Below are 23,084 nucleotides of genomic sequence, written 5' to 3' on the forward strand. Positions count from 1 at the left end.
CACAGTCCCACACGCTGCCCACCGAAAAGCAGAAAGGGGCACACCCAGAGCCCTGTCCAAGGACATAAGCCATGTTGTGAAGGGCAGTTCTAAGGTGACAGGGAGCTCATATACAAAGACCAGGTGGCCTGGGTTAGCACTCAGCCCCTGCTCCCTAAGAGCTCAGGAAGGCAACATGTCCATCCTCCCGCCCAGGACACCCCAGAAGCAGACCCGAGGTAGGGAGGGCTCACTTGCCCATCTACGGCATGTGCCCCGCTACCCAACCCCTTCACACCAGGAAAGACAATCACAAACTCCTGGACCTAGGAGGCAGGGCTGGGGACTGTGGCACTTGTCACTAGGAGTTGGCCTGGCCACTTAGTCCCTTAGGACTCTCCTTGACTCACCCAGAGTAGATAGGTATTCATTGCCGGAGACATAGGAGATGTCAAACAGCAATGTCCCAGGACTGGGATGTTGGCTACCTGCCTCAACCATCTTGTCACAAACATGAAAACAGAAGCCAGGAGACAGGTACTCCAGCTACACAGACATGATGGGACCTCTGGGTGGCGGGGCAAGTACCCCAACCTCCAGAGCTAGCCGGCACGCCTCTCCTACCACACTTGGCCTGTGCTGCCTCTGAGCCTCACTGTCTAATTTCCTAACATCGCTGTCAGTTCTAGGTCAAGAAGCAAACAGCTGGAGCAGCAGAACGCACATCCTCCAGTTTGCCCATCCTGTCTTCTTGTCAGAGCCTCCAACATGGGTGCTGAGAGCCAAGAAGGAGAGAAGTCAGCAGAGAGGGGGCTGGGCTCCGTTCCCAAATAGCCTGCCCTAGATATCCCAGCCGGGACCCCCTCCTGGCACCCGCACCTACTCCCTGAACCCCATTTCCTCACAGTCCCCACCTCTCTATTCATGGCGCATCTGACAAGAAGTAAATTACCAGGCAAGGATCCAGAATGGAGCTGGAAGCTGCTACAGCAGGAAATGTGGCTCAGAGGCTCACTGCCCCCTGGCCTCTTTTGGCCCTGGCTCCCATGAAACCTCTTCACAGAGCCCTGATGGGGCACTGGCTCCCGGGCCACTGTGGGCTTCCGCTGGGGTCATAAGTCACTGGGGGACGAAGACATCCTCCTCCAGAAGCTGCCTCAGCAGGAAAGCCTGTCTCTACTAGACCGTCCGTGGAAGGGATCAGGGGCAGACTCCTGACTCTCCGGCTGGCAGATCCCAGGGCCAGCCACTGGCCCCTCAATTCACTATCCCAGGTACAGGTGACACCTAGCAAGACCCTTTACCAAGAATGAGCCAGACCGTGAGTGAGGCTTCTACGTCTTCTTCTCTGTCTCTCCCCTGCTCTCGTCCCCTTCCCTTCCCAGCCTTGGACTCCAGGCCTGGGCCCCCAGAAGGCAATAATGGCAGGACAAAGTGCCCTTCAATTGGTAGTGATCTGAACCCCAACCTCTTTCTTCAGGGGTCTCCATACTGTTCTTTCTCCCTGCGCCTGGCCCAAGACAACACAAGGGATTCCCTGTCTGCAGATCTAAAGCAGGGAGGTAGGCGGGGGAGGGGGGACCAGTGTTCCCTTTCACAGGTGAGTGGAACCCCGGGCCCAGCAGAAGCCTCGAAGCTCTGGGAGGAGGTGAGCCCACGTGCTTGCGAGGAGCCTCGGGAGGAGATAAATTCCAGACACATGGTGCGGTGACAGCAGCAACAGTTTGAAGATGTCCTAATTGTGTCCCGGGGCACGCCGAGGCAGAGATGCATTTGGCTCAGCCACGGGTGACAGGCAGCTGGGAACGGAGGGAGGATTTTCTCCCTCAAAGCCCTGAGCAGCAGTTACTGCAGAGACTGCGGCCTTTGTCGCCAGGTTGTAAATTGTAATCGGAATGAGTTTTCAAGGTTGAAATAATCAGAGTCCAACGTCTCTTCACTCCCCCACGTGCCCTACCCCGCCACCTGAATGCCACTCCTGGAGACCCCTTCCGGATTGAGCCTTGCCCGCCCCAGACATGCAGACTCACGTGTTTATGTGCATGCACACACACACACACACACACACACACACACACAGAGACATTTATATCAACACACATACAATACACACAAACACCGTCATAAGACAGCACATACGGGCTATCCATCATCCCCGCATCCCACGAGATGACAGACTTGGTTCCATGTCCCCCTCAGTCCTCCGAGGTCGACCAGGTCTCACACCTGATGTCCGTGTTTCTGTTTGGTTAGTCTCGGGGTTTGTTTTGTTTTGTGGGAATAGGGTTTCACCCTATAGCCCAAGCCAGCCTCCAAAACTAGGGTGATCATCCTGTCTCTGTCTCCCAAATGCTGAAAATACAGATGTATTCCTCCAGGCCAGACAGGCCAGAAAAAGGTGAGGAAGAGCCAGAGCCGGCAGGAGTCGGGGAGGGGGACACAAAGGTATGGTGGCAAAACTGTGGGGCCTGCCTCCCTGGGGACCTGCAGGCCACTGCAGGGGTGCCTGCTAAAGCTGGCTGAGCTTACTAGTTGCTGCACCCCAAACCATGCAATTGTGAGGCCACTCCCTCCCAGGGGCTTCCCTCACTTCCTGGCAGGGCTCTCCTCTGAGCACGCTCACTGCCGATGCTCAGAGCTGTCTGTGCTGACCCCGCTCCTGCCCATCCTCAGTCACTCCTCCTCCACCCTGCCCCACCCAGGTGAGGTGAATTCAGCCTTGGCTTCTTGTCTTCCTTCCCTGGCCTGAGGTCCCTCAGCAAGCTCTCCAGCCACAGTGAAAGACTGCCAACAGACTGACCCCTGCATGACCCCTGCTCCCCACTGACAGGCCCTGACCCTGACCCTGTCACTGTCTGCCCAGGTTACAGTCATCTTCGCCATCCATCCCACAGCCTCCTACCCAGCAGACAGAGGGACGGTTAGAGCACTGGGTGGGTCCCACCACTCCCCTTGTCAAGGCTTTGCTAGTCACCAAGTGACCCATGCCACGCCCCTCACCTCTCTAGTCTTATCCCCACCCACCCCCACCCCTGCCCTTCCTCAGCACTGTGGGAGTCTCATGACTTCCTAGCATGGCTTGAGCCCACCTCAGGACCTGTACACACACTGCCCTTCCCTGGCATGGGCTCTCCCAGCTCTCCACACCGTGCTCTCTCTCCCTCTTGAGTGTCACCCCAGTCTCAAGGACACCTTCCCAGTTAAGTGTGCAACCTGCCTAGGCCCCCAGGAACTCCCAAGTTCCTCCAAAGTCCCCTCAGGATGGGCTCTCTCCTCTCTGTCATGTTACACCACTACCTGACCAGGCTGCCAGAGAAATCTAAGGCAGGTCTGCTTTCGGTGGAACTAGCACAGGCTAGACCTTCACTTAGCCTCTCCCTCTTCTCTCTGTCTCTTCTCTTTTTCATACACATACACACACACACAATGAGATTGTGCATGTGTGTTTATATGTCCATCAGTGTGTGAGTGTGCACGTGAGCATGTGCATATGTGTGTCTGAGTGTGTTTATGTGTGTGTGAGTGTGTGTGTGTCTATTTATGAGTATGTGTATCTGTGTCTGTGTATGAATGTGTGTGTTTGTGTGGATGTGTGTGTGAGTGTGTCTATATATGAATGTCTGTGTGTTTGTGTGTAAGTGTGTATATGTGTCTGTGAGTACATCTGTATCTGTGTATGAGTGTATGTGTATCTGTGTGTGAATGTGTGTGTTTGTGTGTATATGAGTGTGTGTGTCTGTGTGTGTAGGCCAGAGATCACTTCCAGATGTCATTCCTCAGGACGTCATTCACATTGGGATTTTTAATCTTTGTTTCTGTTTTGAGACAGGGTCTCCCGCTGGTCTGAATTCCCTGAGTAGGCCTGGCTGACTGGCCACGGAGCACAGGGTCTGCTTGTCTCTGCCTCCCTAGACCTGGATCACGGGCACAAACATATCTGGCTTGTTTAAATGGGTCCCAGACCAAACTCAGTTCCTCGGGCTTGCACGACACGCACTCTAATGACTAAGCCACCTCCCAGCCTCATTCCAGCCTCCAGATAAAAGCCAATGATTTCCTGGTAGAAGAACCAAGAAAAGGATTTGAAGTAGGGACCCAGCATCCGCTGGCTACCAAACAGCTGAACAACTAGAAGTTCCTAATGTGCGCCAGGCTGGTGGACAGTAGGTGAGCCCAAAATACTGTGCTTCCCCCATTCCTAGGAGGAAGGCTTCCACGGTCCTCTATGGAAGAGATGGTAGAAGATCCTACAAGAAGGCCAAGGAAGCCTGGGACGGGACACCTCTAAAGCCCTGGGTCAAATCCTAGCTCTGTCAGCTACTACCTGTATGACCTTAAGTCCTTAACCTCGCTCAGCCTCAATTCCTCATCTGTAAAATGGGTTACCATAAAGATGAAATGCAAAAGATCCTAGAGTAGATCTTGATAAAAACACGAATGAATGCAGTTTAAACTAGTTGTTGAGAGAGCTGTGGCTGTTCTAACTTCAGCCAGCACAGTGGGTAACTAGCCCTCCCTACACAGCCCCAGCTATCCCATCCTGCCCTCCCTCTCCGGACTTCCAGCCCCTGAGAGCAGCCAACAGTAAATTTTTCCTATCTCCTCATAAACCGAGCCTTCCTCGGCTCAGCCATCACCTGGCTGGCAGTGCTGTCAAAAAGACGGATGCCACATCTGCTTTGTTTATGACTTTAATTCCCAAGCCTGCTCAGAGCACTCTTGGGGAGGGGCTGGGCGCGCAGGAGGCAGGTAGCAGGCATTGCCCGCCTGGGTCTGACAGCCACAGAGCTGCCCCTCTCTGTGACCCTTTTCCCTCGGTGTGAGCAGCCCATGGGCAGCTCCCATCATCCCGCAGGAGGCTGTGAGGGACAGCCATTCCCGTCCTGGGGCTCTGGAGGCTGAGCAGGGTGGCAGGGTGCCAGTTACAAATGAGGACCTGCTCAAGGTCACACTGGCAAGTGTTGGCAGCGTGATGCACACCCGGGTCTACAAGCTCCCGCAGCTGTGTCAGGAAAACACCAGACCGAGAGGCTGCCTGCCTGCCTTACCTGCACCCTTTCCCTGTCCCTGCACGCCAGCCCTCTCTGCACAGTCTTGACTGATGGTGAGGCTGAGACCTCTGAGTCTCCCCCACCCCCCACGCACAGTCCCCACTTCGACAGATGCCCAGGGAATGAGGGCTGTTTCTCTCTGTCCTCCAAGTACCCGGGACATCCAAGTACTCCCACTATCCCCAGGGAGGTCTTCGAGCTACATGCAGCCTCTTCTCCATCTTCTCCCAAACAAAGCTGCCCCCACCCGGAAGCCACAGGGCTAAGCATCCTCCAGCAGCTTCCCGCCCATCACCCATGCCTGCCGGGATAGGAAGGACATAGATTGGGCACAGCAAGAGTCCATGCTCCCTGTGAGATCCGGGGCAGGGCAGGCAGGGCCGTGAAACCCAGACAGGCAGAGGCTACTGTGGAGTCACACTTCCCGGAGAGGAGCAATGTTGGTGAGGGAGACTGCTAGAATCCAGGCTCCAGGACAGCGGGGGACACAACTCCTGTGCTAAATAAAGAGGCCCTGGGATTAGAGGAAGGAAAAGGAAGTGGGAGATGTGGGGGGAGGACGGGGCACCTGCTTCAGCTCCAAGACCACGATGCTCAGAGGCAAACTGCATCCTGCCAACTTTAGCACTGTTGATAGTCGAGACCACCCACCCTTGGGATGGCACAGCCCTTTCTCCATCTTCTACAGCAGACAAATCAGTTTAAGCCCCCAGTACTCTCCACACCCACAGCCCGGTCAGCACCCAGCACCCTTAGACCATTTCCATTGCTCAGGCTTCATCCTCACGCAGGGTCTTCCCTGAGGTGATCCCCCCCACCACGATACCCTGCCTATCTTCTTGTGCCCAAGCCAATGACTGCCACCCTCTTGTCCTCTTAGCTACAAAGTCCAGGTGCCCGCATAGAACAACTCCCTCAGGACCCTCAGCAACCCCAAGCATGCTGGGTACTGTGCTTCCAGCCGTAAGGAGGCTGATGCAGGGGGATCGCTGCAAATGTGAAGCCAGCCTGGGCTACAGAGTGAGACTTGGTCTCAAAAAAAACAAATACATAAATAGCAAGCCAGTCCTAGTGGTGCATATCTATAATATCTATCTTGAGAGGTGGAGGCAGGAGGGTCAGGAGTTCAAGGTTACCCTCCACTCATTAAGACTCTAAGACCAACCCAAGCTGTGAGACTCCCTCTAAATAAAATACAAGCTTTTGTGGTAGGGGCCAGACTGCCCTAGTAGAGTCCCTGTGAGAATTCGTGGGTTTCCCCAGTTAATTACCTATGGGCTAAACCTCAGATTCAATGCCCCACCCCGAGTTCCCATTAAAGTCACCAAGGGAGCTTTAAAAAGCCAAGCCCACCCATGATGAGGCTCTGGTCCCTGATGGGGACCCTAAGCACTCCCCAGGGGGCTCTCTAACGCACAGCCAGGCTGAACGGCTTCCCCTTCTCAGTTCAGAAAGTATCTGTGTTAGTGACCTCACTTCCTCTGCAGACCCCCAGGGACAGCTCACATCACTCCTACTTCTCAGAGGAACAAGCAAAAGCCAGAGGGTCGCAGAACTGCCCCAGGCACCCTGCAAGGCTCTGCACTCTGAGAAGACCTCTGCCCGCCTACACCATAGACAGCCAGTCTCGGGGTTCCACCCTGAGTGGCCTCCAAGGCCTCTATCCAGCCTGAAGCCAGAGTCTTACCCGAGCCTGTGACAGGAGGTGACTCCAGAAAGCTCTGGTCCTCACCTAGACACTGGAGCAGGACATCTCACCAGACAATGTGTCACCCCGCACAGGGACACAGGGAGAGTGCAAGGATGGACAGAACACATGACCGGCCTGCCAGTGAGGGCTCAGCCTTCATTACTTGGCATGTCTGTACTTCTTTGTATGTGTTGTAGATGTGCATGCATGTGTGTGCGTGTTTGCAGGGAGGTGCACACATGCACATGTGTGTACAGAGGTCACAAGACAACCTCTGTGTCAGTCCACAGGTACCTTTCACTTTTTGTTTGCAACATGAGTGATTTGCCTGCCTGCGAGTGTGTGTGTGTGTGTGTGTATGTGTGTGTGTGTGTGTGTACACAAAGCTTGTGGAAGCCAGAGAGAATATCAGATGCCCAGGACCGGAGTTACGGAAAATTGTGAGCTACTCTGGAACTGAACTTGAGTCCTCTTGCAAGAGCAACAAATGCTCTTAACCGCCGAGCCATCTCCCCAGCCCGAATGCTGGCACCACATGCCTAAACTTCTTGTATGGCTACTGTGACTATTGCCTGATCAGTGCTGTGCAGCCCTTGGCTTGTTTCTTAGCCTCTCTGAGTCTCCATAGCCTCTTTCACACTTGAATTGCAGGGGTTGCTAGGGTTGGGAGGATGAAGCCTAACATGTAGAAACATGAGAAACAGGCTCCTGCCGGACACATGAGCTGACACTTCAGGCCCACACACGGCCCATCTCCTCACACACATACACGCAGCTGCACACACTGACCCTCGACACACCCACACACTTATTCTGCAAGTAAGACACCAAGGGCTTGGCTGTGAGCTTGACTGGAACCCGGGAGGACCCTACTGGCCAGCATCTGCTAGTCCATGTAGGCTGTGGCCACCAGGGGGCGGTGTACTCCTCACTCACCCAGACCCCTGTTTCCCTACTTCATCTGGCTACCCTTGCCTGCCCTAGGAAACCTCAATCCACCAAGGATTCCTGGCCACGTGTCTCCAGCTCCGCTCTGCCCAAGCTGCCCAGGCCACTCCAGAAAACACAGGAAACAGAACAGAAATCTTCCCCTCCCCCCCACCCGGGGAGGAGCCACAGGGACACAGCACTGAAGCCCAGAGGCATAGAGTGGATTCCTGCTGACCCAGAGCACTCAGGACCTGGGTCCAAGTACATAAGCAGCAAGCACCAGGCTGCAAGCTTAGGGGCCTGAAGCTCGGGCCTTAGCCCCTGGCACCTGTAGGGAAAAGACGCCTTCTCAGACCTCTCCCCACCAGACTCCTCCATGGGGGAGTCCTGTTTCCCCCACATCGAATCCCCGGTGGCTGGGAAGGGCTGCTCTCCCTCCCCCTACGGCACTCCACTCTTTTTCAAATGGATTTTGTTTCTAGCGCGCATCTCCCTCTGACACAGCCCATGATTTATTTATCTTGTTTATCATCTGTCTTTCCATTAGAATAAAAACTCCATGAGGATTCAGACTCTTTTGTTCGCCATCCTTCACAAGAACAGGCCCAGACAGTCTGTGAGCCATCCTAGCGTGTGCTGAGGGACCGGCAGGGGAGGGGGGGGCTGATGGGTCAAAGGGGTGCTGGACAGTCAGGAGTGGACACTGTCCATGCAGGGTCAGTCTAGCACGGTGACCCAGGCAAGTCAGAACTGGACAGCTCCTCGGGCGAGCCACCAGAGCCTGTTCCTCCTCCAGCTCTGCTCTCCGGAGAGAACATGGCGCAGCGGTCCCTCCCACTCTGTCTTCCCAGGGCCACTGCGGGCTGCACCCTACACTCGGTATAGGCCGTCCCTTCAGCCCTACAAACTCCGCTCTCAGAATGAGTCTATTGCATGTCCACAAACGTGAGGGGTCCTTATTAAGCTAGACTCTTGGGTCTTTCAGAGTTGGCCAGAGAACTGGGTTGTAGCCAGAATTGGCGGGAGTTCGGGGGCCTAACATTTGGCCCCACTGCCAGCAGGCAATGCTTGCACCCCACAGCCCCACCTTCTGCAGGCTTGGCCTCCCTAAAGCCCCAAGGCTCCCCCAAGACCCGAAGACCCATCCCTAAAGTCCCCACTTTCTGCAGGTACTACCTCCCGTAGCCCACAGGCCCCGCCCCCTGCAGGCCCCACCTCCCAGACCCCACATTCGGGCGAGCACCGCCTTCCCCAGGCCCCGTCACAGGCGCATGCTCACTGGTGCATTTCTTGATGTGACTTCCCTTCTTGAGCGCGTGGCGGCTCAACTTGCAATGGAAGTTGTCCTCCCAGAACTCGGCAAACCAGATGTTGCGCCTGTTGTTATCAAGCGTACGGCTGGAGAAGTATCGGTCGAACCCTGGCAGGAAGTGAGAATGTCAGAGCCTCCTCTCCTGTCCTCCCCCCCCACACACAACAGGAAAATAACTATGGGGGGGGAGGGGGCTGGCAGGAAGGGAAGGGGCATCCTCTGACCTAGGGCCCAGGCAGATAAACAAACAAACAAACAAGCCACAGAACATGGTGTCATTTTATGCCATGCAAAACAAAAAGAGCTGGATTAGGTCCCAGGGGAGCACATAACATTTAGGGTCACAGCCTACTTGGCAGAGACACCCCATTGGATCAGGCCCCACTGTAGGAAACAGTGGCGTAGCAGAAATGAAGTCTGGCCTATGGAGGAGCTGAGTAACTCTTTGTTGCAGGGACTATTATGGGATGTTGAATAGCATCCCTGGGCTCCATGCAACAGACTCCAAGGACGCCATCCACGTGTTACAACACCATCATATATCCAGAGGAGACCCAGTGGTCAGATATAATCCCAGCCACACCTTTAATCCCAGCACTAGGGAGGCAGAGGCAGGTGGATCTCTGTGAGTTCAAGGCCAGCCTGGTCTACAGAGCGAGCTCCAGGACAGCCAGGGCTACTTAGTGAGACTGTGTCAAAAAAAAAACAAAAAAAAAAAAAAACCAACGGATGAGAACCAGGATCCTTCAAATTCCCCCGGTGTCCCAGAGAGAAGGGGTAATTAAATCTTAGGTTCAAATCCCAGCTGTGCCATGCTATAGGATGGGCAGCTCAGTGGAGAATGGCTGGGAAGCCAGATGAGGAGCCCGGCTGGCAGGTGCCGATGGTTGCCGCACCACACCAGTCAGCCAGCTGCTAGGGTCGTTTTGTGCTCATCCTGGCTCACTGTGGCTGAGGTGGTATGGAATTTTCCACTGACTGTGCCGGCTGGGCCTCAAGGTGAAAAGAGGACAGTCTGTGTGACCTTCGGCAAGTGATGGGAAGTACGGATGAGGGCTGACTCTTGAGCTCCCTTCCCCAGCCTGTCAACCCAACCAGTAGAACAGAGGCAACTGTAGCCCTCCGTGAGACTGAGTCCTGCCCAGTCAGGCCATTACCATACACCCTGCAAGCCTCTGGCCAGAGAGGCTTATTCCTTCCTAAGATGACTGTGGCCTTCATCCCAGGGAAGGGATGTGGGCAAGGCAGAGAGGAGGAGAGGCAGGACAGAGCAAGGAGATCCAACCCTAGCTGTTGGCCCTGAGCTGGCCACACCCAAACATGCTGTCCTGCAGGCCTCTCTCTGCAACCTCTCCTGGACAAGGAAAAGTCCCAAAGAGGAGAAGGGTGGGTAGAACCAATAAGAGGCACTTTCATGACACAGGCTTCATGCATCCCAGAATCCAAAGCAGCTGAGAAGCCAGGGGGCAATTCCGGGCCTACATTCCAAGTCTGTCATGCTGGGGGCCTCTGCATGCAGGAGGCTGTAGACAAACGACAGGGCGAGGAACAGAAGGCGGAACTGGAGACTTTGAGGGGTGGTGGGGGAGGGGCGCCATTGCCCCTCTGCTGGGCCTACCTCGCACCGACATCCTCTTGGGGAGAATGGTGACTGCACCCTCAGCCACCTCCTCAAGACGCAGCACAGGGGCGCTCTTGGAACCCCAGCTATCAGAACCCATCCAAAAGAAGTGGCCCGTCCGGTTGGCCCTGCGTGCTGCCTCCAGCACCCTCCTGTGGGGACACATCAACCCAGCCCACACATGTATGGCTGCCCAGATGCCCCAGCCTGTGCCTAAACCCCGGGCTGTATCTGGACCCTCCGTCCGTATTCTTCAGTCCAGAGCTCGTGGCTACCCCTGCTCCCAGCCACATATGATACCCACACACACGCCCATCCTCCTCACAGCTCACGCTCAGTCCCCGGCTGTATGTATCTGAATCCCTCACCCCTGACTCACAAGTCTCCGTCAGTCCTGCAGGCCTGTACCCCTCCCCCCATTGTTTGCCTGTCTACAGTGGCTTTGCTCATCCAGGCCTGTCTTCGTGGGTCCACATCTGCCTCTGCAAAGACTACGATGTCTCAAGTCTTTATTTGCCCCACTTGGGTTCCAGATGCTCTCTGACAACCCATGTCCACTCAGAAACATGTTCTCCAGGTACCAGGCCACCCCACACCAAGGCCATCTTCACATGGACACCCACAGGACACCCACCCATCCACCCTCTCCTACTCCAGAAGTTGGGTCCTTCCTCAGCTGCCTCCAGAACTCACCTTCTTCCAGGTGGGTGCCTTGGTCACAGAGCACATGCCAGGCCCACCACGGGGCTGGGGGGACCATAGGGTACCCCCCTGTCCTTGAACAGACAGCCCTCCAGACCAGCTCTTATGACCCCTTTCCCTTGGAAGGGAACTAGAACTTAGAAGAGTCATAGACTCCCAGGTGGGAGAAAGATACCAAGACCGTTCCTGCTCTTCTCTGGTGAGGAACAGGGTCCATGGCCCCCGGGGTGCTGGGCCTAGGCAGGCAGCAGCCCAGGGGAGGCAGAAACTAAACTTCTGGAAAGAAGCTACTATCCCCAAGCCCCAGAACCTGCTTCCAAGACAGCCTGTGGTCACCTTGGGTCCCTGATCTTGTCTCTCTGCCAACTCCTGACCCCTTAGCAGGCCACCACCCACCTTGGGCCACCACTAATGGTAGCCGGGGCGGCACACAGAACCACAGCCTCCATCCTGTTAATGCTTCCTGCATCCGAGAAGCCAAGAGGAGCCAGGATCTCATCCCACATCCAGCCAGTCACCTGCTTTTATTTATACCTCAGTCTGAAAACATTTCCAGAAACAGCCTGCCTTCTGCCAGGCTGTCCGTGTGGCTCAAGAGAGTCCCATCCAGCCCCTTCCCTAGGGACGAAGACCTTCACCCTCCCTCCTGACAAAGGCTCATCTAAACTGGGGTGCCCTTGGTACCCCTTGAGCCCAAAGTGAGAGGTGCACAACTGGAGGTGGGCCTGGTTCTGGGGATGTGAGTGAGCAGGGCAGGGAGGGGGGACTAGCTCAGAGAAGCTTAGCCACTAGCAACCATTTCCCAGAGGGCAAGAAGAGCTCTGGCAGCAGCATTTGGGGAAGCTTCGTGCCTTAAGGAGGAGGTTCATACCGTATCCCAGAGGGTCTCCATAGTGCTTGTATCTGCTTGGAACCCTAGCCTGAGTGGGCCCTTTCTCCTCTACCCCTGCAGTGTGCCCCGGGTGCCTTTCTGTGTTGCTGCAACTCAGGACTCCAGGGTAGGGTGTGGGAAAGGGTTAAAAGAGGAAAGATGGTCCAGCATTAGCCTTAGAGGGTACCAGGATGGGGTTGCTGAACCCAGGCTGTGAAAACAGTCTCACCACCCCACTTCTGCTCCGAAGTGGCTTCTCTCTCAAAGGAAAACCTCAGGGACCTGACACTTGGGTTACCGGAGGGTATGTCAAGTGAGAAGCAAGCAGAAAAGGAGGGAAGCAGAGACTGGTCTGCAGGGATGGTCTGCAGAGGGCCATTGAGTTTGTGACCTGTGACCCTTGTGCAGACACAAAGGGGCTGGCAGGGTCTCCACGGTCCTTGAAAGAGTCTGGGGTCCAGGAAAGAACCAGCCTGCTACAGTGAGAACATGCCCAAGCCTGTGTCCTGAGCTCACCAAAAACAGAGTTCAGGGCTGAGCTGCGGCCTACAGCCTCTGAGCATCACTTCCTCACTGGGCCTTGAGCACCTTCCTACGCTTGGTCCTCAAACACTGCTGGTCAGGAATTGTTTTGTCTTGTTAAACAGCAAAGGGCCTCAGAGGGACTGTAAAACTTGGCAGAGGCCACCCCTTTGGCAGGTTAAAACTGGGTATCATGCTGTAAGCCCATAAGATAGCAGCCTTTCCCCTAAAGTGCCTATGGTTAGCAGAAGGGATGTAGAAAACAGGCATGAAGGAGCCCCATTATAGCATCTGGATCTAGCCTGGAAATCCAACCACTCTGATTCACCCCCTTCCCCTCCCCCACCCCCTAGAAGGTCGGCAACCAGTGGGACATGCCTGGGCTACTGTCTGGCATGGCCACCCTACCTGATGTCATCCTCGTTGGCAAAGATGATGATACCCCGGGCGTTGGATGTTTCCAGGAGACGTTTGATGATCTTGTCAAACTCCCCCGTCTTGGGTTCCCGTGGAATCTTCACCGACTGAGCAATGCACACGCCCCCTGTGTGGAGAGGCCCGGCTGATATCAGCCCAAGCCTGAGCCTCCCTCTTCCCCAACACACCCCAGGAGGCTGTGACCACGTCTCTCACTTGACCTCCCAGTGTGTCACACCAGGGTCACAAACACCAGCTGCAGCATGAACACGGAAGATGTGATAAATCTCTGTGCCTCGGTTTCCCTAACTGAGGCTAGCAAGAGCCAGACCGCCTATTTGAAATCTTGGTTTTTACCAGTCATTGGGTAACCTCAGGGCAGTCACGCAAGCTTTCTGTGTCTCAAGCGTTGAATTTATAAAGCGAAGACAAGAGGGCGACCTAGTTCACTGGCTTCTTGTGGAAACCGTGAACAAACCCGCTGTCTGGTGCACAGCGAGTACCTGAAAGCGCTGGCTATTTTTATCAGGAACACCTCAGAAGGTTCTTTGAAGGATTAAATCTGAGAATGACCATCCTGGTAGCTGGCGTCCCCACACCCATGCCTTCACACCTCCTAGGGCTCCTGTCCCAGAGGCTCTGCATAGCAGAGGTCCTGGGGGAGGGCCGGGTGTGTCCCAGGATGCACCCTGACCCGAGCAGCAGACCGGGGAGCACCATCTCTCAGGTGAGCACAGGTAGAACGCTGCCCTGAGACATATTCACAGCCCACCTGTGCTCCCTCCCATGGGACCTCTGCTCTCCTATAGGTGCTGCTCAGAAGGGCGTCCTCCCCTCAGCCCGCCCCTCTCTTAAATATTGTGGCCAATTCCATAGCTATCATCCTGTGTCCCCCGGGCTTCCACCTGATCTCTGTGCTTAGATGCAGCGCCCCACATGCTGGCCACCTCTGCATGCGCTCACAGTGTGCCGGACAGGAACCACACGGAAGGGCCAGGAGGCGGCAGCTCCAGGAAGCTTCCTCAGGAGAGGACGCAGCTGAGTGAGAGAGGGCAGGAGGTGGATCGCCAGATGGAAACACCCACATGGGCAAAGACTCACTGAGGTGGCTTTTTCAGCCAGGGCACACGTATGTGCACACACACACACATACCACACACACACCACACACACAGAATACACACAACGCATGCATACAACACATACATAACATGCACAGCACATACACATAATATACACACAACACAAACAGATACTACACAGACATACAACATACACACATATAGACACCATACACATACCTCACACATACACACAAAGTAAGCATAGCATACAACACACAAACCACACACACAACACATGTGCACAAACCACATGCACACCACACACACCCATAACACACATAGCTCACACGGTACACACTCACCACACACACACAACACACACAGACACCATGAACACATACAACACACAGACCTCACACCCACATACAACACACACAGACACCATGCACACATACAACACAGAGACCTCACACACACATACACACAAACACCACACACATATACAACACACACACCTTACACACTCACACACAACACACACATACAGACACCATACACACATACATGCACCTCACTCACACACAACACACACATACATGCACCTCACTCACACACAACACACACATACAGACACCATACACACATACATGCACCTCACTCACACACCACACACACACACACACACACACACACACACACACACACACACACAGGATGGCAGGGGAGATCCTCGGGTCACTTAGATACCTAACAAATTCCAAACATGAAGTAGAGCAAGACCTCCTATGGACCAGGGAGCCAGGCTCGGGGTCTCTGGTCAGGGCCTCACCCCTGCAGCCCCTGGCCTCAGACAGAGCTCGGAAAGGCTGTTGCGCTCACTGGCTGGCGGTATTCTAACACTCAGCTCCTGCCAAGCCGCCATATGCTCTCCCTCCAGTCAGAAAACGGGCCAATGGCGACGTGTCCTCATCCCCATCTGGGAAGGCAGATGGACAAGAGGAAGAGGCTGGCCCAGGCAGCGGGGATGGGCCTCCTGGCTCAAGGAGGGAAGTGAGAAGTGGGGAGTGTATCGCTCTCCAGCAGGGAGAGAGCACTAGGTTAAGTCACACTCCTGGGCCGGCACATGCTGTCCTGTGGTGCACTGCACGCTTCACCTGCACGCTTCACCTTCGCCCGCTGCGGGAAAGGGTTAGGTGGCAGTGGCTCAGCGAGGGGGACCTTAGTCATAGGAAGTGAGTGTGGTGTGTGGCCTTGGAGGTGTGATATTTATGGAGTGTCCCACATAAGCTGATCGTGACCTAACAAAGGCCACATAAAGTCACCCCCCCCAAAACTTACACCGCATTCCCAGTAGACAGATGGGGAAACTGAGGCTCTCGAAGGTGGAATGGCTTCCAGGTTATGAAGAGAATTAGGTGAGGGTATTAGTGTATGTAGTGGGGGTGGAGGAAAGGGGGTGTGTGCTTACCCAACCCCAGGGCAAATCTGAATATCCCTACCTGACAGGCATGGAAGCCAAGGCTCAGAGCCGGCAAACAGCATGGCAGAGGCCAAGCGAGGTCAGAGCCTCCATCAGACTAAGGTCCTCTCACCTGAAGCTCTCCTTATCCAGAAAGTCCTGCCCTCCACAGCTACCCCTGGGAACGAGAGGAAAGGTTCCCACTGCCAAAGTCTCAGTCACCTCAGTGGAGTGCGGAGAGATTATGAACGTGTGCACATGGTCAGGAGTGTGCACACCAGACTATATGTGCACAGCCTCATGGCCTTTATTTGGACACACACACACAGTCACAAACCATGCTGCTACAGGGTTTCTGTGTCCAGCCCCTGCCCCCATCACTGTGGTCTGCACTCTTACCCGCCCTGGGGCACCATCTCTTCCCCTACCCTCAGCCTCTCAGTGAACCTCATCAAGAGCTGCTTGTCCACACTGTGGTATAGAGCAATGAAAGCAGGCTGACAGACCAGAAATAACCAGTTTCAGCTCCAGGCAGACACAGGACCAGGAGGCCTGGAGGAAGCTAAGGTTCCCAAGCCTGGCAAAGACCTCCTGGGTCCCCTTTAGTGATCATTCACAGAACCTACCCAACCTCCTACCAGAAACCTGGCTGCCGGATCACTGCTCAGACCTCAACTGCCCTGTGCCAACTGCAAGCCAGGGCCCCTCTGTGCTGGCCAAAGTCAGATGCCACGGCCTCTCAACAGCTCTGATTACATGCATCCCAAAGGACCCCTGAGACTCCAGTCTACACCAGAATAGAGCGTCTGAGGCCAGAGAGGGGCTTTGTCTTACCTGGAAACACATAGTAGCAGGGGTAAGCCTGGTGTCCTCTGAATGACTAGGGCTGGGGTCCCACCTCCCACACCTACCCAGGCTCCTCCCACACACCTGCTCAGGCTCCTCCTCACCTGCTCAGACTCCTCCCACACATCTGCTCAGGCTCCTCCCCACCTGCTCAGACTCCTCCCACACACCTGCTCAGGCTCCTCCTCACCTGCTCAGACTCCTCCCACACATCTGCTCAGGCTCCTCCCCACCTGCTCAGACTCCTCCCACACACCTGCTCAGGCTCCTCCCCACCTGCTCAGACTCCTCCCACACATCTGCTCAGGCTCCTCCCACACCTACCCAGGCTCCTCCCACACACCTGCTCAGGCTCCTCCCCACCTGCTCAGACTCCTCCCACACATCTGTTCAGGCTCCTCCCCACCTGCTCAGACTCCTCCCACACACCTGCTCAGGCTCCTCCCCACCTGCTCAGACTCCTCCCACACATCTGTTCAGGCTCCTCCCCACCTGCTCAAGCTCCTCCCCAGCCTCAGAGGCTCCACCTCAATTTCTCACAGCCCAAGTAGCAGCCTGTGGGCTCTTCCTCTCCTCCTCATTTTTGTTCTTTTTCTGAACAATGCTTTTAAATGTAAAAACAGAGAAAAAAATAATGAAAAGACAAACCCCAGGAAGTCAAGTGGAAAAACCTATATTGCTGCAGAATATGTCAGACTGAAGAGAGAAAGCATGGGAGGGGTTCCCCAGGCCATGCTGGGCTCCCTGCAGGAAGCAGGGCAGGCAGGAGGTAATGGGGGTGGTCACACATGCACACGCATGTGCAGACACATATGCATGCACACACTACTTTCTCTTCCCCTCTTTCTTTTCTGAGCCAGGCTGTCAGCTACCCCAGCCTCAAGCCTGCTCCCTAGAAAAGAGATAGAAAATAGCCTGTTAGTGGGTGAGTAGCTGACAGGGTCCTGCTATAGAGCAAGGCCATGCCTAAATGTTAAGCCCTGATGTCAGATTTAGGGTGAGCAGCCTCATTGTCCCCTGGGGGATGCGCCAAGATGAGCGAGGGGGAGGGGAAGCGAGAGGCAGGTTTGGTTCCCTCACCCCTACTCCAGACCCAACACTACACAGAGCTCAGGTCTGGGCTACAGCTCACTCAGGCCTGGCTTCTACCATTACTCTGCCTGTCCCTGCCCCAAAATTCTTCTCCATGAGGCCCAGCGCAGCCTGCCTTACCCCCTCATCCTTCTTATCCCTGGTGTGTCTGCACTGTGTGCACGGGCACACACACCAACATGTGTGACCTTCGCAGCGGCTACCACAGCACGGGCCTCCCAGGATCTGCCCATCTGACATCTGCCCCACAACAGGCCTTTGGGCAGGTTGCCCCCAGCCAGGAGGACACTGAACCAACTGGCTGGGCATCCACCATTACCCAACAGCTCCTCCCTTGCTGGATTCTTCCTCCCCAGGGTCCCATTGGGGACAGGCAGCTATCCATGTTTGCTAGACACACACGGGACACTGGTAAGCAGTGATGACAGAGGCCTGGGAGGAGTCCCACCTGCACATGCCCTCCCGAGGGTGTCTATGCCCACAGCCTGCAGTGATCCTGCAGAGGTACCACTGTATCCTGCACAGGCTCTGAGCACCCCCGTGGTTTCTGATTTCCACTCCATGCCAGTGACCCATGGGGAAAAACTAGTCAAGTTCCAGCGGACTCAGGTTTGCCCACATTCCCCGTGTTCGTGTCCACTTGTAACAAGGACACAAAGAGAGGTCAAGAGGGGTGAGCTGAGCCCACTGCTGCTGCTGCTGCCTTCCTGTGCATGTTTGGGCAGGTTACTAAGCCTCTCTGACCTGCCCTCTGTGAAACAGGGAAGGACTTAAACTCCCCCTGGTAGGCTAGTGGAGTCCGAGAGCATCCGTGCTGATGTGGTGTTGCCGCTGCAGGAGCAGCCAAAGCCTTGGCTGGAAGGGCTGCTGAAGCTGAGATAGAAATCATCGCTCAGCTGTATCAGAGCCCAAGAGTTCTTGGGTCCTGAGCTCTGCAGAGCAGGGTCCGGGCCCTGCAGAAGCTATCCCTGAAACACCCTAAGCTGCTACCCCATGCCCGATCCACAGCTATGCAAGCTCACACGGGGAACCATGTAGCAACACTAGTGCAGGCACCCCGACATCACCCCCGTTGCAGCCGCAATGCACCGCACAGCTGTGCACACCACAAGGAGACAGGCTGAGCCCACCAGACCACGTGGTTGTGCCTACGATGACCTCACGTGGGTTCTCACACACATACAGCAGACACATATACAGACAACAAACTGTCACATAAACCACACAGACACACATAGCCTGCTAAGATGGGCTATGTCTTGCCCCCACAAGGCTCACCACAGCTTGCTCCCCGAAAGCTTCCCTAGGTCTCCCATGCTACTCTCTGTGCATGCTCAATGGCCCCGGTGGACCTGTCTCATATCAGGTGCCATGCAACCCCATACATGCCAGGGTCTGCTGGAACCTGGGGGTCACAGTGGGGGTCACGGCAGCTCTCCGGACACCCCCACACACACACTCAACGGGATACCCGCCTTTCCCAAAGATGGCTTTGCACTTAGCTGGGAGCAAAGCTGAACTGCTGCACTGCGCCTCAGGGACTAAAGCAAAGCCTTCAGTCTCCACTGTCCCCTCTCTTGGCCCCAAGCCCTGTCTCCGTGGGGCTAGGGATGTACAGTGAGACAGAAAAGAACTCAGATATTAGAAAGCAATGGGCAGCTGTGACACAGGTGGCCTAGAGGCCATCCATGGTCCCATCTCAGCCACCCACTGCTGCCCGCCCAGCGGTAAGCCAAATCACCCAGCGGTAAGAATGTGACAGAAACTCAACCTGCGCCAGGCCAAGTGCCCAGGGTGAGGTAGGACACTGGGGCCTCAGTACAAGCCCTGCTGTCCCTGCCTATTAGAGTTTCATTAGCCATGATGTTGGGCTCTTGAGAGGAAGTCCACTGAGTGATTGCTCCAATATCTTAGCACAGATGCATTTAGGCAAAACACCTTTGAAGCAAGAAAGCCAGAAATATATAGAAAAGGGAAGTGTCGGAGGCAGGGGACAATGTGGGAACTAAGAGAACAGGATATGAGCAAAAGTTAGTGAGGCCTGAGCAACCCCATATCCTCCCTCAGTAGACTGTCCTGAAGCAGGAAACAGCCGCCCCCTTCCTGTCTGCCTAGACCAAGAGGCCGTGGGTCTGATCTCTCCTCCTTCTCCCAAATCTTGGCACTGCCCCTCTGATCTCTCTAACGGCTCTGGCTGCTACCTTGTGCTGTGTAAATTGTCTGCCTCAGGGAGAGGACTGAAAGCCCCAGCGGCCACTTCTTAGCTGTGTAAGTCTGGTTACACGAGGTAGAACCTCTCAGGATTCTGTCCATCGAAAAGGTATGAAGAATGGGACATACAAGTGAGTGTGGTCTAACCCTAGCAATCAGAAGGCTGAGGCAGGAGAATCACCTTGAATGCAAAGCCAACCAGGCCTGCGTGATGAAATTCTATCTCAAACAAACAAAATTGCAAGCAAACATAAGTAAGGGCCACGGGACAGTGTCTAATGCTCAAACACAGCAAAACTGTCCCCTCCCGTGTTATCCCTCCATGAGAGTCCCCCACGGGCTGTGTCTACCTTCCTTCTCACTCCCCAGGTCCCAGCAGATAGGGAAGCTCAATTAAAACTGGCTCAACACATCTAAATTTCCAGCTGCTGTCTAGAAAATGGGAAGCCACTGGTGCTGGAGATTCCTGGGTGGGTAGAGACTTGAAGTGCCCCTGGCTAGCTCCACCCCCCATAGGAACAACATTTAGGCAGGAGAGAACAGTGAGGAGTTAGGGGCTGGCAGCGGCGGCAGCAGCAAGCCTGTGGTTTGACCAGAATGGGGAGGGCCGCTGCAGACAGAGATGAAATATTTAGAAGTCCACATCCCCGGGAAGTGGGAACTGCCAAGCAAAATGAAATGTTGAGATGTAATTACGCAGGCAGCCCAAGCATGTCTCGCTGCAGGCAGCTCGGCCCCTGAGCCTATCACACCAGCCCCTGGTAAAGAAGTCCTCCCGGGCCCTCCCAGCCAGCCCCACCCTCTGTGCAAGCCAGGCTAGGAAAGGGTAGCCATGTCTGACCAGGAGGATTGGGGCCTGTGGTAGACCCTGCAGTCCTCTCGCTGTTAGTTTCCTGGCAGAAAATGGAGCTGTTGACCCATGCCCCAGAAAAGGGACCGCTAGATAGCCTCTGTGTGTGGCAGTGACAGTGACACAGGCCCAAAGCAGCAGAAACCAGTCTGACCCTGTTTGGAATGGGTGGTACCAGAAAACCCAGCTGCCTGGGGCTCTGGTTAATAAAAACCGGATAGACCAGGTCAGGAACTGATCCATCGAAATTGCCGGAGATCCTGCGGTGGCTGGAAGAAGGCTTGGAGTTCCAAACAGAGCCACCAGCCCTGGGAGGGGAGAGACGTGCTTGGCAGAGAGGGTCCTTCAAGCCTCAGTCCTAGAGGGGTTGGGGGGTGTTGTCCTAGATGCCCTTCTTGCTGGGAAATATGGGTCAGGTCCACTGACTCTTCTGGTTTGGTGTGGGACTTTTCTGGTGTCAGACCAACACAAGCTATGATGAGGGACTTTCGCAAGAGATGATCACCGTTCATGTCTCTAAGAATACCGAGAGCCAAGATGGGACCACCCATCCTTGAGGGTTCTGATCTAAACCAAAGTCTACAGAAGGGCTTCAGTTTGCCCCAGGCTGACCAGTGTGAGCCAGAAACACACATATTCACCAGGATGTGCCCAAGGTCCTCACCACACCACCTCAGGAGCTCAGATAACACTCTAGGCAGCTAGCTGACTGTACCCCAACTGCACCCTTCTCCTGTGGGTCGACACAGCCTTAGCCGGCCCTCCTTCTCTCCAGCCCACTGTGGTCACTTTCCCCTCAAGAGTCCAAAATCTCCTTTAGGAAGCTAGCAGGACACCGCAGCTCCCTCTTACTGCCCAAGAGCCCTGCTACCACAGCTCAGTCACCCCTCAAGTGCAGCTCGACACTGAAAAACAAGTGAGCTCAGGTCACGGGCTGACACCTGGATTGTAGCTAGACAGGGGTGCTGAACCCCCTTCCTCCTCGCCAGCCCTTCTCCATTCCTCCTGCGTTCCCTATTCATTCACTCCTCTGCCTCTTCTCTCTCGCCTCTTCACAACCACAGGGCTCTCTTCAAACAGCTAACATTTACCCTATGCTGCCTTTCTGGCCCCTCCCGACCAGGCCACATCCTGGGTATTGTACCTATTTCACAGATGAGAAAACTGAGGCCACAAGTGAGCCAGATCCTAACTGGCTGCCTCTGAGACTCTGACCCAGATCCTCCTTCCTCCTCTCCCTCCTCCTCCTCTCCCCATTCCTCCTCTCCCCCTCCTTCTCTTCCTCCATTTCCCATCTTCTAGGTGGCTAGTAACCCATCCTGCCCCTCTCCCCACATTCCTAAATCTGACTTAGGCCAGGCAGGACATTCTCTGAAGTGGCAAGGGCCCCTGGGCCTTCCTGTGCCCTCCTAGTCCCCTCCCATCCCCTCTCTCCCCTCCCATCCCTTCTCTCCCCTCCCATCCCTTCTCTCCCCTCCCATTCCCTATCTCCCCTCCCATGCCCTCTCTCCCCTCCCATGCCCTCTCTCCTCTCCCCTGCCTCTCTCCCCTCCCATCCCCTCTCCCCTCCCATCCCCTCTCTCCCCTCCCATCCCCTCTCTCCCCTCCCATCCCTTCTCTCCCTTCCTATTCCCTCTCTCCCCTCCCATTCCCTCTCCTCTCCCATGCCCTCTCTCCTCTCCCCTGCCTCTCTCCCCTCCCATCCTCTCTCCCCTCCCATCCTCTCTCCCCTCCCCTGCCTCTCTTCCCTCCCATCCCCTCTCTCCCCTCCCATCCTCTCTCCCCTCCCATCCCCTCTCTCCTCCCCTGCCTCTCTCCCCTCCCATCCCCTCTCTCCCCTCCCATCTCCTCTCTCCTCCCCTGTCTCTCTCCCCTCCCATCCCCTCTCTCCCCTCCCATCCCCTTTCTCCCCTCCTATCCCCTCTCCCCTCTCCCCTGCCTCTCTCCTTGCCTTGCTGCTTCCTACACCCAAGGCTTCCCTTGGGTCCCAAGGCATCGTTAGCTTCCTTCTGGCTCGTTAAAAATTTGCATAAAATTTGCATAGAATAGCCACATGATCACTCTGTTTATAGCAAAATAGAGCCAGATGCGGTGAGTCTGGAGGAGGGTAGAGACCCAGGAGGAGAGTGCTTCTAGGAGGCCAAGTGCTCACCCTGGGTGGGTGTGCCCGGAGGAAGCCCTTTGTCCTCCAAACCTCACTGGGCCTCCTAGAAGCTGGTTTGCCTGTCTTTATCATTTTTCCAACAACCGCTCAAAACTAGAATTACCTCCACTTCAGAGGAACTAAGAGCCCAAAAGAACCCACAGCCCATTCACGCAGGGAAGTCACCATGTGGGCCTGGACCATACTACCTGGGTGCCTGCTCCATCTGCCCTGCTTCTGGAGAGACGTGGCCTTTGGAAGGCAACAAGAACAGATCCCTCCAGGACACCGACTTGGCCAGGCCTAATCCTAGGTCTCCAAAAG

General features: G+C 55.3%; 1 protein-coding gene across 5 annotated transcripts in view; it reads right to left on the reverse strand.

Moving 5' to 3' along the window:
• GRM4 (glutamate metabotropic receptor 4) overlaps positions 1-23,084 on the reverse strand; it is a gene marked incomplete at both ends in the record, with an annotated part of 91,379 nt that overhangs the window by 16,952 nt on the left and 51,343 nt on the right. For 3 of the 5 annotated variants that reach the window (XM_080937593.1, XM_080937591.1, XM_080937590.1), the window contains 3 exons: positions 8,930-9,070; positions 10,581-10,735; positions 13,087-13,222. In XM_080937593.1, the coding sequence (XP_080793719.1) occupies positions 8,930-9,070; positions 10,581-10,735; positions 13,087-13,222 (432 nt within the window). The remainder of the gene's footprint in view (positions 1-8,929; positions 9,071-10,580; positions 10,736-13,086; positions 13,223-23,084) is intronic. The other 2 variants (XM_080937594.1, XM_080937592.1) reach the window with 1 other exon arrangement.

This window comes from Micromys minutus (genome assembly GCF_963924665.1).
Source record: "Micromys minutus genome assembly, chromosome: 25".
NCBI lineage: Eukaryota > Metazoa > Chordata > Mammalia > Rodentia > Muridae > Micromys > Micromys minutus.